Genomic DNA, 19,003 nt, shown 5'->3' with positions numbered 1-19,003 from the left:
TAAAGTAAATATTAAGATGGCTATACAGATAGCTGAAATTGAGCTCTATCAGCTGGTAAAGTAAATATTTAGATGACTATACAGATAGCTGAAATTGAGCTCTATCAGCTGGTAAAGTAAATATTTAGATGACTATATAGATATCTGAAAAAGAGCTCTATCAGCTGGTAAAGTAAATATTTAGATGACTACACAGATAGCTGAAATTGAACTCTATCAGCTGGTAAAGTAAATATTTAGATGACTACACAGATAGCTGAAATTAAGCTCTACCAACTGGTAAAGTAAATATTTCAACAACTATACAGATAGCTGATATTGAGCTCTATCAACTGGTAAAGTAAATATTTAGATAACTACACAGATAGCTGAAATGGAGCTCTATCAGCTGGTAAAGTAAATATTTAGATGACTATACATAAAGCAGAAATTGAGATCTATCAGCTGGTAAAGTAAATATTTAGATGACTATACAGAAAGCGGAAATTGAGATCTATCAGCTGGTAAAGTAAATATTTAGATAACTACACAGATAGCTGTAATTGAGCTCTATCAGCTGGTAAAGTAAATATTAAGATGACTATACAGATAGCTGAAATTGAGCTCTATCAGCTGGTAAAGTAAATATTTAGATGACTATACAGATAGCTGAAATTGAGCTCTATCAGCTGGTAAAGTAAATATTTAGATGACTATACAGAAAGCAGAAATTGAGCTCTATCAGCTGGTAAAGTAAATATTTAGATGACTATATCCTGTGGTATAGTATAGTATAATTTATCATAATTTTAAAAGAGTAACTTTAGATATTTTAAACTCAATAAGGATATCAAATTATTATCACAGCCACCCAAGCACTTATACATCCTAAAATAACCAGACATATTTTTAAAAACTTATTTTATAGGTCACCAAGCTAAATGTTAAAACATCTAAACCAGTAGAAGACTAATTTTATTAAACAATCTAAGTACCCAAACTTGTCAATAATGTAGATTACTACTAGAGAATGAAAATAACTGTCTTGATAAGGTGCAGAACAGTTGGAAAAGAATTAAGAGTAGAAAAATCTATTTCATTTTATTGGACGAAGAAAGAAAGTTGTACAAAAAATCTCAATTTCTCTTTTTATAACCCAAGAAGATACAGACCAGTAGGATATAAAGCTCCATCTCACTTTCTTTCAACCTAAAAGGGTATAGAACAGTAGCATCTTAAAGGTGTTGTAAAGATTTTTTGTAAATTTTGTATGTATATCGAGGACAATGATAGCATCAATTTGCACCATTTGTGGCAATTCGACTAAAACTAAGAGTTTGATGATGTCACCCCCTCGAAACTGTTCATATCTACTTCCATTTTCACATTAATATTAACTTGTCATAAACAATAAATAATAAATAGAGGTGACAAATCAACAGTCAACTTTATTACACTACAATGCTCTCAGTACAAAAATGTCAACTACAAAAATATAACCAATTAACTTAAGGTAAAACCTAATTAAAGTACAAAATGAAGATAAATTTGCGATTTATTTAATTTTAAACAACAAACCTCACAGAAATCTGGTCTTCATCACACCAAATTCCATTTTTAAGGAAAGATGCCGTACGTCAAAAAACAATGTCTAGGTATGAAGATTGGTCTTGCCTTGCAGTGGACAACGTGGGACATATTGGTGCATAGACCAATAACCTCATGTAAAGAAGGCAATAATATTGAAAGAAAATTCTCTTGATTATAATAAAGTACAAAAAATTGATAAAATTGCAGTGTGCAATGAGGAAATTTTTTTATTATTATTATTATTATTAAGACACTTATAGAGCGCCATCTTTCACAATATATCCAGGGCCGAGTTTCACCGCCATGTCATTCGACCCGACCAGATCTAACTGGAATCATCCAATTTGATCCAATCCAACTACCAACTACTACGACTACCAACAACTACCTAGTTTGCGATATCAGCATCCACTGGAAGCGAACGTTAACCTGTCATCTACCAACAACTACTTAGTTTGCGATATCAGTATCCACTGGAAGCGAACGTTAACTTGTCATCTACCAACAACTACCTAGTTTGCGATATCAGCATCCGCTGGAAGCGAACGTTAACTTGTCATCTACCAACCAACAATATGTGCTCAGATGCGCTGTACAATACAATTCATAAAGTATCAACATATTGGTAAAATTGGCAAATAAGTATAAAAATATTAATGAATAAACGTAAAAATATGTATAAATATAAGGAATAAAACAAACTATAAATTAAAAGCTTTCTTAAATAAAAACGTCTTGAGAAGACTTAGGAGAGTAACATCAACTTTCTTTACAAGGAATTTATTATTGAGTTGACAAAAAAAAAAATGATCGATTGATATTAATAGAATTTAGGATTAAAATGACCAGAAGTTGGACCATGTTGGAATATTGATGTTGTTGTTGTTTATAACTATAGTGACAGCTGCTATAGTCATTAACCTTATAATTATATATCATTTTACTGGTTAGGTCAGTGTTAGGTCCCCACTAGCAATTCCGAAAGCAAGATTTTCAGGTAAAAAAACTCATAACTAGGTTAGAAATTCGGGCAATCTCAGATATTTCCCCCCACACCCCCTCCTCGGACGTAAACCTGGCTTTATGTACTGGGTTATGTACTTTAACAATCAGGTTCAAGGCAGACTAAAGTCGCGTATAGACTATGTACGTCAAACACTAAGTTTTAGTGGAATTGCAGGAACCACAGATGTCTGGCTGAAAATTGAAATTTTACAAATTGATGCTATAAGTGTTCCCGATACACATACAAAATGTAGAAAACCTCTTTGCAATCCCTTTAAAACACTTTTTAATACTAAAATAGAAGAAACATAATAAAAAAAGGCTTACAAAATTAAAATTTGTATGAATAAGACATCTATTTCATTATAAATTCAAGCTATCATCATCTTTCAAGATTTTATAAACGAAACGATCATATTACTTATAAATGTTAAATATTCAAGTATTAATAATGTGTATATTGATCCGTAAACTTAAATAATTCAACAACTCAGCAAAAAATATGCTAATTATTCACCTTATACTTTTAGCTCTATATTTATCACAGTGTCCCAGTTTAATATTTATGGACACCGGTACATAAGAAGGGCATATTCTGTTAATAAAATAATCGAACACAGTTTACATGATATATTACTTCTGAGTTTATTGTATAAAAGGTTTCAACAATTTACCCTGTAATCAACTGTTTATTACCTTGGATTATTTTTTACAAGTTTCTACAATTTACATTGTCATCATCAGTTTGTATTGTATATCACTCTTTAGTTTTATTGTGCACAATGTTTCAACAATTTACATTGTCATCATCAGGTGAAAACATTAGGGGTGTGGAATACGATTTTATGAAAATATTACCCATATAAATTTTTTTTTTTTAAAAGTTTCTACAATTTACAATGTCATCATAAAGTGATCATACTTTTATTACAGAAAAACATCGGAGTATTCATTCATTCATTCATTAGCAAGGTATAATCAGATTGACAGTTACCTGAGAGAACTAGGTAGAGAACTTGAGGGTTGGGAAAGACATGAAAGAGTGAAACATGTTTTAAAAAGTCTCATTATGCTTTTTTATGGTTTAAATTGGGAGACCAGGAAGAAACCCTGAAAAAAATCCCCTTCCTATCCCAAGGTTATAAAAGAAGTTAAACATAGGTTGAATACAAAAACTTTTTTCAACCATAAACCCCTATTATTAAAATATAGTCAAACTCAGTAAACCATCTCTTTATCAAAATGCTCGATAAAATTTTACACTATTGCCCCTAGTCCAATACTCATAAAAAAATTTCTCTAAAGCTTTATAAATCGTACTGATTAAAACATGAAGGTGTCTTCATATTTGACCTAGATAAGAAATATTTGACCTTTGACCTAAAAATTCTCCTGTTTTGGAGATCATAAAGTTAAACTATAAAACAGGACTGACTAATGTATTCAAGCCTGTTAAATTACATTCTATTCTGTTCATGGATTGAAAGTTTGAAATTAACGGCAAATTAGCTCCAAATTAAGTTTATTTATATTTTGTTACAGTGAAATTGAGATTTAACAATCCCAATAGAAGCACTGGCCTAGGTATTGTGTAATTATGTCATTCTAAATTGATGTGTTGCACCCTGTTCTGCCTCTTACCCCTAATAACTAAGCCATCATCACAGTGAAAATATTTTGTATTTACATTTCAAAATCAATTTTTTTATTTGTGGACATCATATTTGTATTCAAAGGCCTATATCTGGAGACGTAAATTGTTAATTCGTAATTTTTTCCAAATTATCAATCCCTCACAAAAATTACAATTCAAGCCTCTGAAGAAGGTAGGTGAACTCAATGAAAAAAGGTGAACCCATAAGTTTATATTTGACCTTGTGGCAATATCCTACCAAACCTATAAAATGATGAACAACACATTGCAAGTTGTATTTCAGTCAGTGACAACTGACTCATAACAATGTGGGTGAGGTTATGTCACAATACATGCCCAAATAATTACATTGTCATTCCTCGCCCCTAAATATTGTGGGTTAAAGAAACAGAAAGCAACGGTCAAGGACCCAAAAATTGTGGAAACTCACAATACATGTTCCCTATTTCTGACACATCTTCATTCATTTTCCCTTAAATAAGTCTCGATTACAGTACAAACAATATGTGTACTCCAAAAATAAAAACATAAACACTTGATGCAATAAAAAAAAAGCAAAGGATAGAAAGTATGACCAGTTCTTACTCAGAGCATGTGACAAATATACGCCCACCATGTCAGTCAGTCATCCACCCAACAACTGATAAACCCCACCCTAGAACTGTGTCAGCCCCTCTCTAGAATGAAATTAATGTGTCAGCCCCTGCCTAGAATGAAATAAATGTGTCAGCCCCTCCTGAGCTGATAAGACAACTGAACTGAACTAACAATGTTTAGACTTGTCATGAAAGATACACCCACTACTTATCATCATAGTTTTTATGAGGTCAAACTTTTTAGTATACATGTATCACCCACATGCTACAGCTATGTGAGGACTGATTCAATGGGGCTTTATTCTAGATTATTAAACTGAGATCAAATACAGAATTTGAGAAATACAGAAGAATAGTTCAATCATTTAACATCAATTTCCAGGATTGACCAACCAGATAACTGTAACAAAATGATTTTAAGTTCTTTCAAGGAGAAGTTCCTAGATTTATTTATCATTTTTATCTGAAAGAGCCTTTTTAATAAATTTTTACTCAGTTCTCAAATGGTTCCTGATTTTTACTCTCTACTGGATTTATTAAACCAAAATACCTTTCTGAGCAGATAATGAACTAGGTCATTCAAAAAGTTTTTGAATCAATATCCTACAAGTAATTGTGATATAAATGCACAAACACCAAAGTACATAACACACATCAATAAGCCATTATATAATGGAATAAATTTGAAAAAGGATTATTGAAAAGCTTTCAAGCTTGCAACTAGGAATTATCAAAGATAAATGCATAAAGATATCGGATGCTTGTATACGAACTAAAGCCTACCAAAAAATGCAGTTTCTCAATAAAAGGGACTTGAACTATGTATCTACTCATTATAAATACATAAACTCCACAGTAGAAAAGTATTTCTATATCACTCTACAGTTGATGTATTGAGATCTATTTTAACAGTGAAAATAATTTATTGTAAACTACAAATGACATACTTATTATGGTATATATTATGTGAGTTGAAAAGCTTTCAGATAATGCAATCAACTAGGCCTTATGAAAAGATACACTTCTTAAAGCCAGTCACCTTTACAGTGTCTCACAATCAATATCCTTATAATGAATATGAAAACTGAATAGATTTTAGATAATGCATTCGATTGGGTATAACAATGTATTTGAAAAATAAATGCAACAAAGATAATGGATATTCATACACTAATGACTAAAGGCAATAACCTATCCAATGGCAGTAAAAAGGATTCAGTATCAATACCCTATGGTGCATGTAACTGAAGTATACAACACATATGATCAATTGATACTACAGTCAACTGGGCATTATTGTTGATAAACCATAGTCAACTGGGCATTATTGTTGATAAACCATAGTCAACTGGGCATTATTGTTGATAAACCATAGTCAACTGGGCATTATTGTTGATAAACCATAATCAACTGGGTATTATTGTTGATAAACCATAGTCAACTGGGCATTATTGTTGATAAACCATAGTCAATTGGGCATTACTGTTGATAAATGCACACAGATATTAGATGCTCAAAAAGACAATCAACTTTCCAGTGTCAGTAAAAGGAACCTCTGGGCATTCAAGTATATAACTTATATATATATATAGGCCTATATGATAATCAATTGACAATACAGTCAACTGAGCATTATTTGAAAGATAAATGCACAAGATATTGAATGTTATTACTCATATACCCTAGTTATCTGATTACCTGTATGACAATGACAGCTATCAAGTTATTACCTTTCCATTGGGCATTATTGGTGATAAAACTCCAATTAGCTAACAATATTCACAGCACTCTCATCAATACACAACTGAGGCATTTGTCTCCATTATGGTAGTCAGAGAAGGAAATAATATAAGTGTTATTGATGATCCACATTCTAATAGACAATTCTGGTAATACACCACAGCTAACTGGGCATCATTGGTAATACACATCAGTTAACTGGGCATTATTGCTAATACACACCAGTTAGTTGGGCATTATTGGTAATACATGGCAGTTAACTAAGCATTATTGGTAATACACTACAGTTAACTAGGCATTATTGGTAATACACCACAGTTAACTAGGCATTATTGGTAATACACCACATTTTACTGGGCATTATTGATATACCACAGTTAACTGGGCATTGTTGATATACCACAGTTAACTGGGCATTATTAATGATATACCACAATTAACTTAGCATTATTGATAATTACTACAATCAGCAGGATATTATTGATGACATACCACAGTTTACTTGGCAATTATTGACATACCACAGTTAACTAGGCATTATTGCTGATACACCCTACTTTATTGGGTGGGCCATGTCAACTAGGCATTATTGATGATATACCACAGCTCACTGACCATTATTAGTCAGTATTATATTATCTTCCCAGGCAATTTAAAGAGAGTCTCTACTTTTTTTAAGTTATTGATCAATACACTAAGTGCATGTATATTTCTGGTGCAAAATCAAGTCTCTATTCATCAAAATTTTTCAAAACTTAATTTCTGTAAGAAGATTGGTCACTTAATATGCCAAGTTCTTGAGGTGTGGTGTTTAATGATAGCTGTCAAAATAAGATCTGACTTGTGGTTGATGAAGCAAGTCACAGGAGATACAGACTTGTTTTAAAAGAAATGATGTTTTTGCCTCAGGTATCAAAATTGTATAGTAGGATTGTTGAACAAAGTCAAGTGAATGTTGGCTAATTGAGATTGTGAGTTATATTTGATACATTTGCTAATATACAGGCTGAATGGGATTGTTAAGCCAAATTAACTTTTTGTTTGTGTTAGGTGTCAAAGTTACACAGAACTTCAGCAGACAGTGTTGTGCCAAGTCAGGTGAAGTTAAACTTCATTGTTTGTGTTAAGAGTAAAAATATAAAGACGAGATTAGGATCCTGTTAAAAAGCTTAAAATATTTACCTTCTTGGCCAGTTCTTAATTCTGTTCTCAAGTGTAAAACTTCAGGTAAATCTCCTCTCACGACTTTTTTCTCATTTTTATAATGTTGATCGGTCTCGTCATCCACGACCAAAAGTTTAGTTTGGTCGCCTCCCTGTTTAACTCTTTTGACAACCTGCTGATGATTTTCATTACCGATATTTACGCCATTGACCTCCACGATACGATCGCCACTTTTTAGGCCGGCTGAACTGGCAGGTGAATCTTCGTCCACTTTACCTATAAATTGTCCCGCTTTACCTTTCTCGGCATGTAAATTAAAACCATAACCTTGAAAATCAGGCCATTTTAAGATATGGCACAATCTTGGACGAAGTTCGGAATCCACACCGTTAGACATTGTTGTCGTTTAGAAAATTCTAGTGTAAAAAACACCTGAACGTTACTTCACTACAGTCAATAGAATATACACTGTAATATGGCGTCTAGTAGACACACGTCACGTGATCGCTCTCAACCAATCACCTGTCATATCTTCAGGCTTCATCTTAACTTGTCATTTTTAACCCCCGAGATGAAAGTTTTGCTGTAATATTTGATAATAAGATGACTGAAACGACTGGGGTGGAAATTTGTTAACAAGATATCATTGTTTTCGTGTCTCTCACGTCAAATGACTTATAGATCTAAATTGGTAATTGATAAGGCCGATGACAATAGCTTTACATATTTTTGCCTGAGGTACACGCCCCATTTTGCTCATAAATTGGCCAATACATATATATAAATAAACAGTCAAACTGGTTTTAAAACAACCGACGAAATGTCGTTATGCTACGTGTCCATTCAATCGTACAAAAGACGAAATAAACTGCATGAGTCAAGTCTATAAATGTAATTATAGGGAAAAGACTTTAATTTATTACCCAAATAACCAAAAATGTGGTATTTGGTTTTATCTTCTACGCTGTAGAAGACACTCAGAGGGTTTTATGTGCATCACTTAAAAGATATGAAGTCCACCAATGTGTAACTACCAGCTAATAGAACCCACTCTCAGATATCAGTAGCATGTCCATTGATATATCTGGCATACCCGGTTCCGCTGCACAACTACAAAAACACATGCTAGGCTTCATATGTTTAATGTACCAGCTGATAGAACCCACCCTCAGCTATCAGTAGCATGTCCATTGATATATCTGGCATACGCGGTTCCGCTGCACAACTACAAAAACACATGCTAGGCTTCATATGTTTAATGTACCAGCTGATAGAACCCACTTTCAGCTATCAGTAGCAGTTGATGGATTCATGGTCGTTATTTACACCCATGTACTTATTGCCCGGGCCAAGGTCAATATGATATTATAACGTCATGGATTCAAGGCCGCTATTAACATTCGTGTACTTATTGCTCATGCCTAGGTCAATATGATATTATAACGTCATGGATACGAGGCCGTTATTAACATGCATGTACATATTGCCCGGGCCTAGATCTATATAATATTATAACGTCATGGATACGAGGTCGTTATTAACATTCGGGTTCTTATTGCTCAAGCCAATGTCAATATGATATTATAAAATCATGGATACGAGGCCGTTATAAACATGCATGTACTTATTGCCCGGGCCTAGATCTATATGATATAACATCATGGATACAAGGCCGTTAATTAACATTCGTGTACTTATTGCCCGGGCCTTGACCAGATAACGTCATGAATACAAGGCTGTTATTAATATGTATGTACTTATTGTCTGGGCAATGGATTAAGAACAAGCTTAATTAGGTATAAAACATTCTTGAGGTGACATTCTTAATTTCCGTAAGGCGTATTTGATGAAGTGAGGTGCAAACAGTTTTTGAATTTTGAAAAGTCGTATTGCTCAACTTCAAGTCATTGGCCTTTCCAAACGTTCATAATATTATACACGATCACAAATTGAACGATTCAAATACTAATGTCGATAGCCCAAAGAAGGTAAGGAGTATTTGTCTTGACAGCAATATCAATCATAGATTATGTTTTGAAAATTTGTAACCTATAAGAGCGTATGACGAGAAAAGGGGCCTGTTATGTCAAGAGATGTAAGTCGTGCATCGTCCAATTGGTACGTATAGCACCAAAAATAACAAAGATTTAGGTCGCTGAAGGATTTGATTTGATGTTTAAATTATGAAATAAAAAATATGTGTAAAACATTCCGTGTAAAATTGTTTCCATTGTTTCATACTTTACGCTTTTATTCATTGTGGGAGACATCTTATCTAAAAAAAACACCAAAAAAAAAACAATTGCATTTTATACACCGACTTGTGAGGCCTTCAGTGTCAAATAAATAGGGCAAGGTGAAGATGACTTCACTTCAGGTACTTCCAATATTGGAAGAACATTTTGACATCTCTCGTTTTGTGGGTAAAGGGAGATAATCATAACGTTATTGTGGCCTGTATTATAAAAAAAAGTGGTTGTATGATCCAAGGGAGGCAACTTCATTTTTTTGTTACTACAGCCCACATTTGCACTAAAACACGTTCTTTCAAGCCAAGTTATAACATACGAACTATTCTTGTACCACGGACTGCAGCGGTTTGATGGATTGTATGCCAGTGAATACAGTCTATCAGAATCCCAACAGACGGCCCGTAAATTATAAAAACACAATGGTTACAGCCTTTCTGTGGAGAACTTTGATTGGCTGTATTTGCAGGCGTACAATCCAATCAAATCGCTGCGGTCAAGGTAAAAGTACTAAGGTCGTAAGAGCTTGACATTGTGAAGTTTTTTTCAGATAGGCTAAACATCTTCTTGAATTTGACAAACAACCCTTATTTATTTAGTGATTGTTAGATATTATTTTGGTAATGCGCCCTGCAGAAAGCGCACACTCTTTCCACGGACACCTGACTCTGTCATTGTCATTCTAGAAAAAAGAGAAAAAATGCATATATTTTACAAGGATAACAATTTAGGTTCACAGTTAAGTCTGGATAATACTTTTGGATTTTTCAACCTGGTTTCCCCCTGTCAGTGATGAAGGTAAGGGGAAAAAGCGTCTAGTCGTTGGGATGGGACAATAAACCGAGGCCCCGTGTGCTACAGGCTGTGCAAGTTAAAGATCCCCTGACAGCTGGTAATTGAAAAAGAGCGGGCTAATGCAGCTGTTCTGGCAAAATTTCCCTCATTGCACACTGCGCGGTGTTGTCCGTCTTCATTAGCTCACATGGTGCAGAAAAGTAGGACGTAAAACTCCATTCATTTCATTTCATTTTTATATTTCATGGTCTTCGTTTTGGGAATTGTATTTGATAGTTCTGTTGCTTCGTTTTTTATTTATTGCGATGTTCAAGATGTTTTGCGCTAATAGGCGCAACATTGATCAGTTCTTTTAATAGCCTGTCTTAGTAACAGCTCTTTGTATGTCTTTCACCACTTCTCCAGGATCGTAATAAGGGTCTTTTTCTATGAGGCAAAAACCCGCTTTTCATCGCAACGCTTTCAGTAGATCACTTTTTCTGTTAAGATCAAATAAACGATATGGAAAAAATGGATTGCGTGAGCGCAAGGTGCTTAGAGTCCCCTGAGCTTAGGGCGGTTTAGGCTGGCGGGGTGTTTTGTGGGAACCGGTTCTTCGCTAGAGCGAAGTCAGTTATGAATTCTTTTTAACTGCTTAGAATGGGAGAGAAACCCTTGGTAGAGCGAAAAGCTGGATGCTTTTCAGTAGGAGGGATCCGTGTGAAAGCAAGGCCTATCGATCCTTTTGTGTCGACCTTAAGGCGACGATGGGAGAACTCTATTTTTACTGCTTCTCGCAAGAGGTGTCAGAAAAGTTACCACAGGGATAACTGGCTTGTGGCAGCCAAGCGTTCTTAGCGACGTTGCTTTTGAATTCGCCAATTTTTGTTCACCCACCAACAGGGAACATGAGCTAGGTTTAGACCGTCGTGAGACAGGTTAGTTTTACCCTACTGGTAGGGAACTCTATACGAACGAGCGGCTACGAGCGGGTAGGACTGACGTACGAGAGGAACGTTGGTCCGGGATTGAAAGCGTTGATGCTTGCTGGGTCTCCATCTCTAAAATCATGATACTCAGCCGATAACTCATCTAATTCATGTTGAATCATCCGGATATGACGTTCAATCGCTTCCGCACTGTCGCCTCTATTTTGTACAGCAATAGCTTGAGCAACCGGTATAAAAAAAACTTGAACTCATGCTCGTGTTAATACCCTAGAGATTAGTGTTAGGGTGTATTGAGACGAGTCTCAATGAAAGCACTGGCCTAGGATTAGTGTTAGCGCAAAATTTCTAAATCCATTTTTAGGCTTATTTCAGACGGGAATCGATTAGAATTTGAGTACCGAATGTCAAACTGTAAAATAAAACCGATTGCCAAAAGAAATTACATAATTATGTCATTTTCACCCGCAAATAATGTGTTCAGGTAACCCCTGAAATCGCATCTTCGATATTAACACTAACACGAAGGAGAAATCGTTTTAATACGATGCTTAACACCATGTTGATAATTTTTATATCAGGGCTAAAACGGAACACCAGTATGAGGTCAAGTCTTGAAATAAACCGCGTTAAGAAATAATAAATACGTTCAAATAAAGCTTTAATATACCATATAAAATCATCAAATATATTTTAGAAATTTTAATTAAGGCTAAAAATCCATACAGATCGGTTTTATGTGATATTTAACCTCCAAGAAATCAAACCTATAGTAAGCTGGTGTTACACACTCCATGTTAATATCCAACTACAGTGTAAGTGTCCAAATTCGGTACTAACACCAGTGTTAACACTAAGACGGAACTCTAACACGGGATTTGACCTTGCACAATTTGGACTTTTTATGGCCGCGGTTAAGATCGATGTTGATTTTGTATAAATTTATTAACAATTGTAAATGTATTAATTTCTTATTACTAATGAAGTAAAAGTTTTATGTTAAATTTATACACATTGATAAAATGTGATTCCAATATTTTTTAAAGCGGGCTACGCTCCTGATTGTGATGACAGTGATGTTTGTATGAATTAGTAGATGGGAGGGGGGAGATGGGGCTAGTACGGGGCAGAGAATTGTCCAGAGGGTTCGTGGAGATTCTTTCCTTGTGTAAAATGATATGAAATGTTAGCGTGGGGAGCTGGACCCCTTCAGCCCAAAATGAAACGCCACTGAATGCCAGATATGCTGTAGGTTGAACTGGAAACCAACTCCCATTTTTAGTTCCATATATCAAAGGTTTTTGTGAAACGGTGTCGTGAGCAGTGAGACGTTCCATAGGCTTACAGTGATTCCACCATAGTTTAGTCTACATTCAAATAACCGAGGCCTCGTATGCTACAGGTTGTGCACCGTTAAAGATCCCTAGACAGTTGAAAATCGAAAATTGCACACTGCCTGGCGTTGCCCCTGCAGAGGTTCAGAGCAGTAGGACGTCAAACTGTATTTATTTCATTTTCAACTAAACTGGCTCTGTTTGACAATCGCGGCTATTGTCCCGTTATCCAGCCATCGTGGAGACATAAAAGCCGTTATTTCTAGTCGATATTCACTAGTTTACTGTGGTATATCACTCACATAACGCCCTGCTGAATAACGGTATTTTTATTATATTGCCAATAATGCATGTATATGGATGTTTTCAGCTATAGAAACACAGTGACATATGGATAAATTTTCATAGTCTTCATTTGGTAAGTTGACAGAACTTTTTCAATTGTTTTTACCTGTCGGCGGCTTCTTTGAAGTTTCAGGTGTGCCGAAACAAGTTTGTGCATTCTTTCTAACGAATCTATGGGAACTACAATATGTTCAATTTTTGAACTTTTTAAATTGTTTTTTTGTCGTATCAGAAAAGTATTTGCATGATATTTGAATGCGAACTTGCACAAAAGTTTTGGAGCAAGGTTTGCAAGTACAGGTGTCCCAATACGTGTGATTGTATTTATTTATTTTAGAAAGTGGTGACCCATGTTATCTTTGGTCATGCTCTAAGATTTCAATGTATGTTTTTGATGGTTCAGCTAATTTCAATGTTATTATGTTACTTTTGAAAGTTTATATCCATGCTGTGTATTAATGTTAATTTCAATATTTTGACTAAACAGCAATTTTTTGTATTTTCGCAATATATATGTGCAGTGGGTACTCTGTGGTGAGGGGTTTTAGCTGTCCGAGTAAGCATCACTTGGGTTTGGGAATTAAAAAAATGTGCTCATAATCTAAATAGTTGACAGGTCTCTGAAAGCATATAGGTGCAAGTCTCTCATGGAAGGTCTGACATGGTTCTGCTGTAAGAAAATTTTTGAAAGAAAGAAGTTACTTGGTGCATTCTGACACATATTTTCCAGCAACAAATTTTTCAAAATCATATTTTCAAATTTGTTACAAATGGCATGGAGGTAGAAGTGTGGGTACAAAGCATTTTTTCTAGGAAAGGCAAAACTTTACCCACTAGTGCTGCCACTAACAGGGTTTAAGTAGTTTATAAAAGTGTGTGAGAAGATTTGTTTCAATAATTAACCCTTTAATCTACATATTTAATGGATACCTGTCTTAATTAGTTGAAGATCAAAGGGTTAATTGCCTCAGGTGTCATAAAGCAGGTCTACGTTTATCTACTTTGACATGGAGACTTCTTATTGTTAGTGACTTGTTACTAATTAGGGTTTTACAAGAAAAATGAAAGTAGGACAAAATAGAGGTTGATAGGGCTGGGTATCGATTACTAAATTGAGGTTGATTATTGATGACAGATTACCGATCAATAATCAATTAATAAATCAAAAAAATCAATTGAGAAACCCTGTAAATACTACATTAAAAACATGCCAAAATTCTAAATTCATGGGTTATTTTTGCGTCATAGAAGTATATTCTTGGGTATGTTATGTGCTGAAGGGAATCTATGTAGAAGAAATTACTATCTGTTAACGGGTACAGTGGAGAAAATTTAACTTTGACATGTAATCGATTATGAAATTTGATAATCGATAATCAAAATTATAAATTCCTAGTGATGAAAATCAATTATTTCGATCATTTTACCCAGCCCTAGAAGTTGGTTTGTTCTTCCACTTGACTCCTAGTTGGAGGATCATTTTTTGGGACCTTCTTCCCTTTTGATTGAGGATAGGAAATTTACTTGGAAGCCAAAGACTGATTGTATCACTGAATAAGAAATTGGGGGTCTATATTATGCAAGAATAACAACAAAGGTTCTTGAAGATCTTTATCCTAGCAGGTCGTTAGTCCTTGCCTCTTGACAACAAAAGAAATCAATCAATGTGCGCATGCCCTTGTCTCAAGCTTATCTGTGATCAAAGTTTGTGTTGCATGCAGGTACTTACAAAACCAAGATTGTCTTTTTCATTAGCTCTGCCCTAATCTTCTAGATTTGTTTGGTGTATGCCCTTTGAAAGAAATAGAAAACTAAATACCATGTGTATGTTCCACTTTAAAAACTCCAGCCAAGTGTGGGATAAACCATTGAAAGAAATTAGGATGCCCTTTTCAACAGCTTGACTTAAGTGATAACAGATTTGTTTGGTGCATGGCCCTTGACGAAAATATATGAAATAAATATTATATGCACATATGCCCCTTTTAAAAGCGCTGCCCATGTGACCCAGATTTATTTTGTGCATGCCCTTGAAAGACATAAAAACTGAACTCAAGTGTGGGATATACCCTTGAAAAAAATTTGAATGCCCTTTTCGACAGCTCAGCCTTAATTACACCCTCAGTGATCCGAATTTAGTTGGTGCATGCCCATTGTTAAAGCTATCCTGTTCACATTCTTCTTTCAAAAGCTCAGCCCAAGTGACCCTGATGTGGGTGGGTTGTAGTCTTGAGAAGAATGTTAGAAATGTTGAATTTAGTAACCCTGAAAGAAACTGAGATCATTTGTCACTGAACAATGCCACTTGATCCCTGACCCTTATCAACTTTCGGCCTGTATTTTGATAACTTTGAGATACTCCATGTGAAGCCATGCACTAAATTATTTTATTTGTCAAATTTTTAACTTGGCAACTCCCATTTCTCTATTGTTCTTTGTTTACAGAAAAAAGTGTTTAAATTTCTTTCACATTGAAGGTGTATAGTTTATATTAATAATGTTAATATATATGTAGCATCCTAATATGTTTCAATAATATAGCTACAGGACTCTCAAAATGATACACTGAATTCACAAATTGAAAGAATGTTACTAGCTATGTATTTACAGTCTGTAAACTGGAGGTTTAATTGATTAACTGAAATAATATTTTAATAGGTATGTAGACTCTCTGAAAGATATACTAAATTAGGGGAGTTAAAATAATAAAATATTTATGTACACTCTATATAAGAGATACAGAATTGGCAAAAACACAGTGTAAAAGGTGTTTCTCGAATATGGGTATGACTTGCTTTGAATTATTCATCTTTTCCTGATTATTGAAACCGACACAATTTTAAGTCATTAGGGATAATCTGGAAAAGCTCAGAGCAAAGAACCCCTCTTATGAAGTCACCAGTTAAAGATATAGTTTAAGAGTTAAAGGTATAAGTATATCCTAATAAGTAATAATTTACAGGTATTATAAGGTGTTATAGAGATTAAGGGATTAACTGGTATTAGGTTAAGGAGGTTTATCATTTAGTGGTGACATAGGTCATTGGCTGAATCTGTTTTCAGACCTTCAAATTGTTGGTGTGAGATATCAATTATTTCTAGAGTTTAAATTGATACAAAAACACCTCACCACATTTTAAAAAAAAAATCTACATGGACTCATCTTACAAGACTAAATATCTATCAAATAGAGTAATGGATCCTGATAACAGCTATAAGTGTCCTCTGATCCTGTTAAACAGGCTTCCATACGATTTTAAGATGTATTTCTAAGGCTATTTTTCCCTCCATTCTGTTTCTTCCCCCTCCAAATATCAGGGGTGAGGATCAACATTAAATCAAACTGATTGTTAATATATCATATAATATTACAATTTATTCAAAACATCCCATTTGGTATTATAAATTCTTCCCCCTCCTGTGTCCCCCCTGTATCCCCTCCATGTATCCCCCTCTTTGTATCCACTCCTATATACCTTCTTTCTCCCCCCTCTTTCAAATCACATTCACATGTATATGTGATACATTAACTGGAACTGACTGTTAATATATCATATATTATAATTTATTCAAAGCACCCTCTCCTTGTTTCTCTCTTGCCCCCCACACTCCCCGACTAGATCAGATGTAAAGATGGACATCAACACGGACTGACTTGTAAATCTGACTGACTGACTGATATATGTATTCTACATTATAATTTATTCATGGTTTAAGTCAGGTCAGCAGGTGATTAGAATAGTTATTAGTTTTTACATTCCAATCTAGATATTACTATTTGATGATGAATAACAGTATATACTTCTTACCATCCAGTAGATCTCCAAAAATCTCTATCACTGTAAATAATACCCTGTCAGTATTGGTCAAGAAAATACCCACATACCATTTCATGATGAATAACTGTATAACTTTCTTACACTTGAATAGATCTCCAAAAATCACTGTTAATAATATGTACCCTTTCCAGTGTCCAGCAAAATAGGTCAAGAAAATACCTACATACCGGTAGATATACTCATTTCATCATGAAATACCACCCAGATTGACTTTTCTATTGTCTCCCCTCAAGACTCGATATCTGCAAAGCACTTTTTGGGTTTGCGCTGAATCTGTTGGCAAGTGCCAAATTTACCCCCTTGCACACCGTTTGGTGTTGCCCGCCTTCTTTAACTCTTATCGGGAGTCTTTTGACTCAAAATGATTGAAAAATATTGGCAGCTCTGTACATAAAATGCTATACATGGGCAATTCATTGGTTATTGACCACTTTATGAATATTGATATCATTGAGCTCATGAATATTAATGAGAAGTCTGGAACAAACAACAACAACTTTAACACCGGGAGAAAATGACCATCTCATTAGCATATTTAATCCATTATTTTCACCTGGACAAATTCTACCCGACAAACTAATTTAAACTTGACCATTAGAGTGTGTTATCTAGATATATATTGCCTTTGTTAGTTGTCAGCCAGTAAAGTTGGAAAAACTATTACTAAACTAATAAAGGTTTTTAGGTTTGAAAATGTTTGAATGTATGATTCTTACATTTGGTCTTTGCTCATGAAAAGGAATCAAGCAGTGTCAGGGTGCAGTGCCATATTTTCAAAGAAAGTTTAAAAATGATGATCGTAAAACCCACATAGAAACGGTCCATAGAGAAAGGTGTACTAGCGCTCTGCAACATTCATGTAATGACAAATAAATCAATTGTAGAGTGATTTCGAATATTTATAACTGTAATATTAGTCAAGTTTACATGGACTATGTCTAGATTGTCCCATGGTTACATGATCTCAACAGCTTTATGGAAACTTCTGAGGTTTGCAGAAGGTAACAGAAAGAATGAGACCACCAATCCGAAAAAGTGATGTGGATTTTCAGTTAATAATAAGTAAGGTTAAAGATATTTATTGATAAATAAATAATAAGAAGCAATTGTCATAATCTAAGATAAGCTGTATTTAATGACTTCTATAATTTATGCTTGGTTGATTTCAGCCCTTATGATCTTGGTCCACTGCCTTCATCTTATTTGTTTTGGTCTATTGATGTACCTTGGCTATACAGGTCATTGCAATGGATATTAAATTTGGCTTTTTATGCCACTCGTGTCTAACTGGAGCTGTGACCGTTGATTTATCTGTTTATACCAGTCATGTCTGACTAGAGCTCTAGACTGTTGATTCAGTTGTATTTACCAGTATTGTCTGACTGGAGCTGTGTCTGTTGATTTGGCTGTATTTGCCAGTCATGTCTGACTGGAGCTGTGACTGTTGATTTGGCTGTATTTACCAGTCATGTCTGACTGGAGCTGTGACTGTTGATTTGGCTGTATTTACCAGTCATGTCTGACTGGAGCTGTGACGGTTGATTTGGCTGTATTTACCAGTCATGTCTGACTGGAGCTGTGACTGTTGATTTGGCTGTATTTACCAGTCATGTCTGACTAGAGCTCTAGACTGTTGATTCAGTTGTATTTACCAGTATTGTCTGACTGGAGCTGTGACTGTTGATTTGGCTGTATTTACCAGTCATGTCTGACTAGAGCTCTAGACTGTTGATTCAGTTGTATTTACCAGTCATGTCTGACTGGAGCTGTGACTGTTGATTCAGTTG

General features: G+C 34.7%; 1 protein-coding gene across 1 annotated transcript; it reads right to left on the bottom strand.

Moving 5' to 3' along the window:
* Nucleotides 1-7,834: 7,834 nt before the first annotated feature.
* LOTGIDRAFT_198460 (hypothetical protein) lies at nt 7,835-8,186 on the bottom strand (the record flags this gene model as incomplete). Its single annotated transcript, XM_009046339.1, has 1 exon — nt 7,835-8,186. A coding segment is annotated over exon 1 (291 nt), but the record flags the coding sequence as incomplete, so codon positions are not given.
* Nucleotides 8,187-19,003: the final 10,817 nt, after the last annotated feature.

The sequence above is a fragment of the Lottia gigantea genome (assembly GCF_000327385.1).
Source record: "Lottia gigantea unplaced genomic scaffold LOTGIsca_100, whole genome shotgun sequence".
Lineage (NCBI taxonomy): Eukaryota > Metazoa > Mollusca > Gastropoda > Lottiidae > Lottia > Lottia gigantea.
This window is presented reverse-complemented; position numbering and strand designations above follow the sequence as displayed.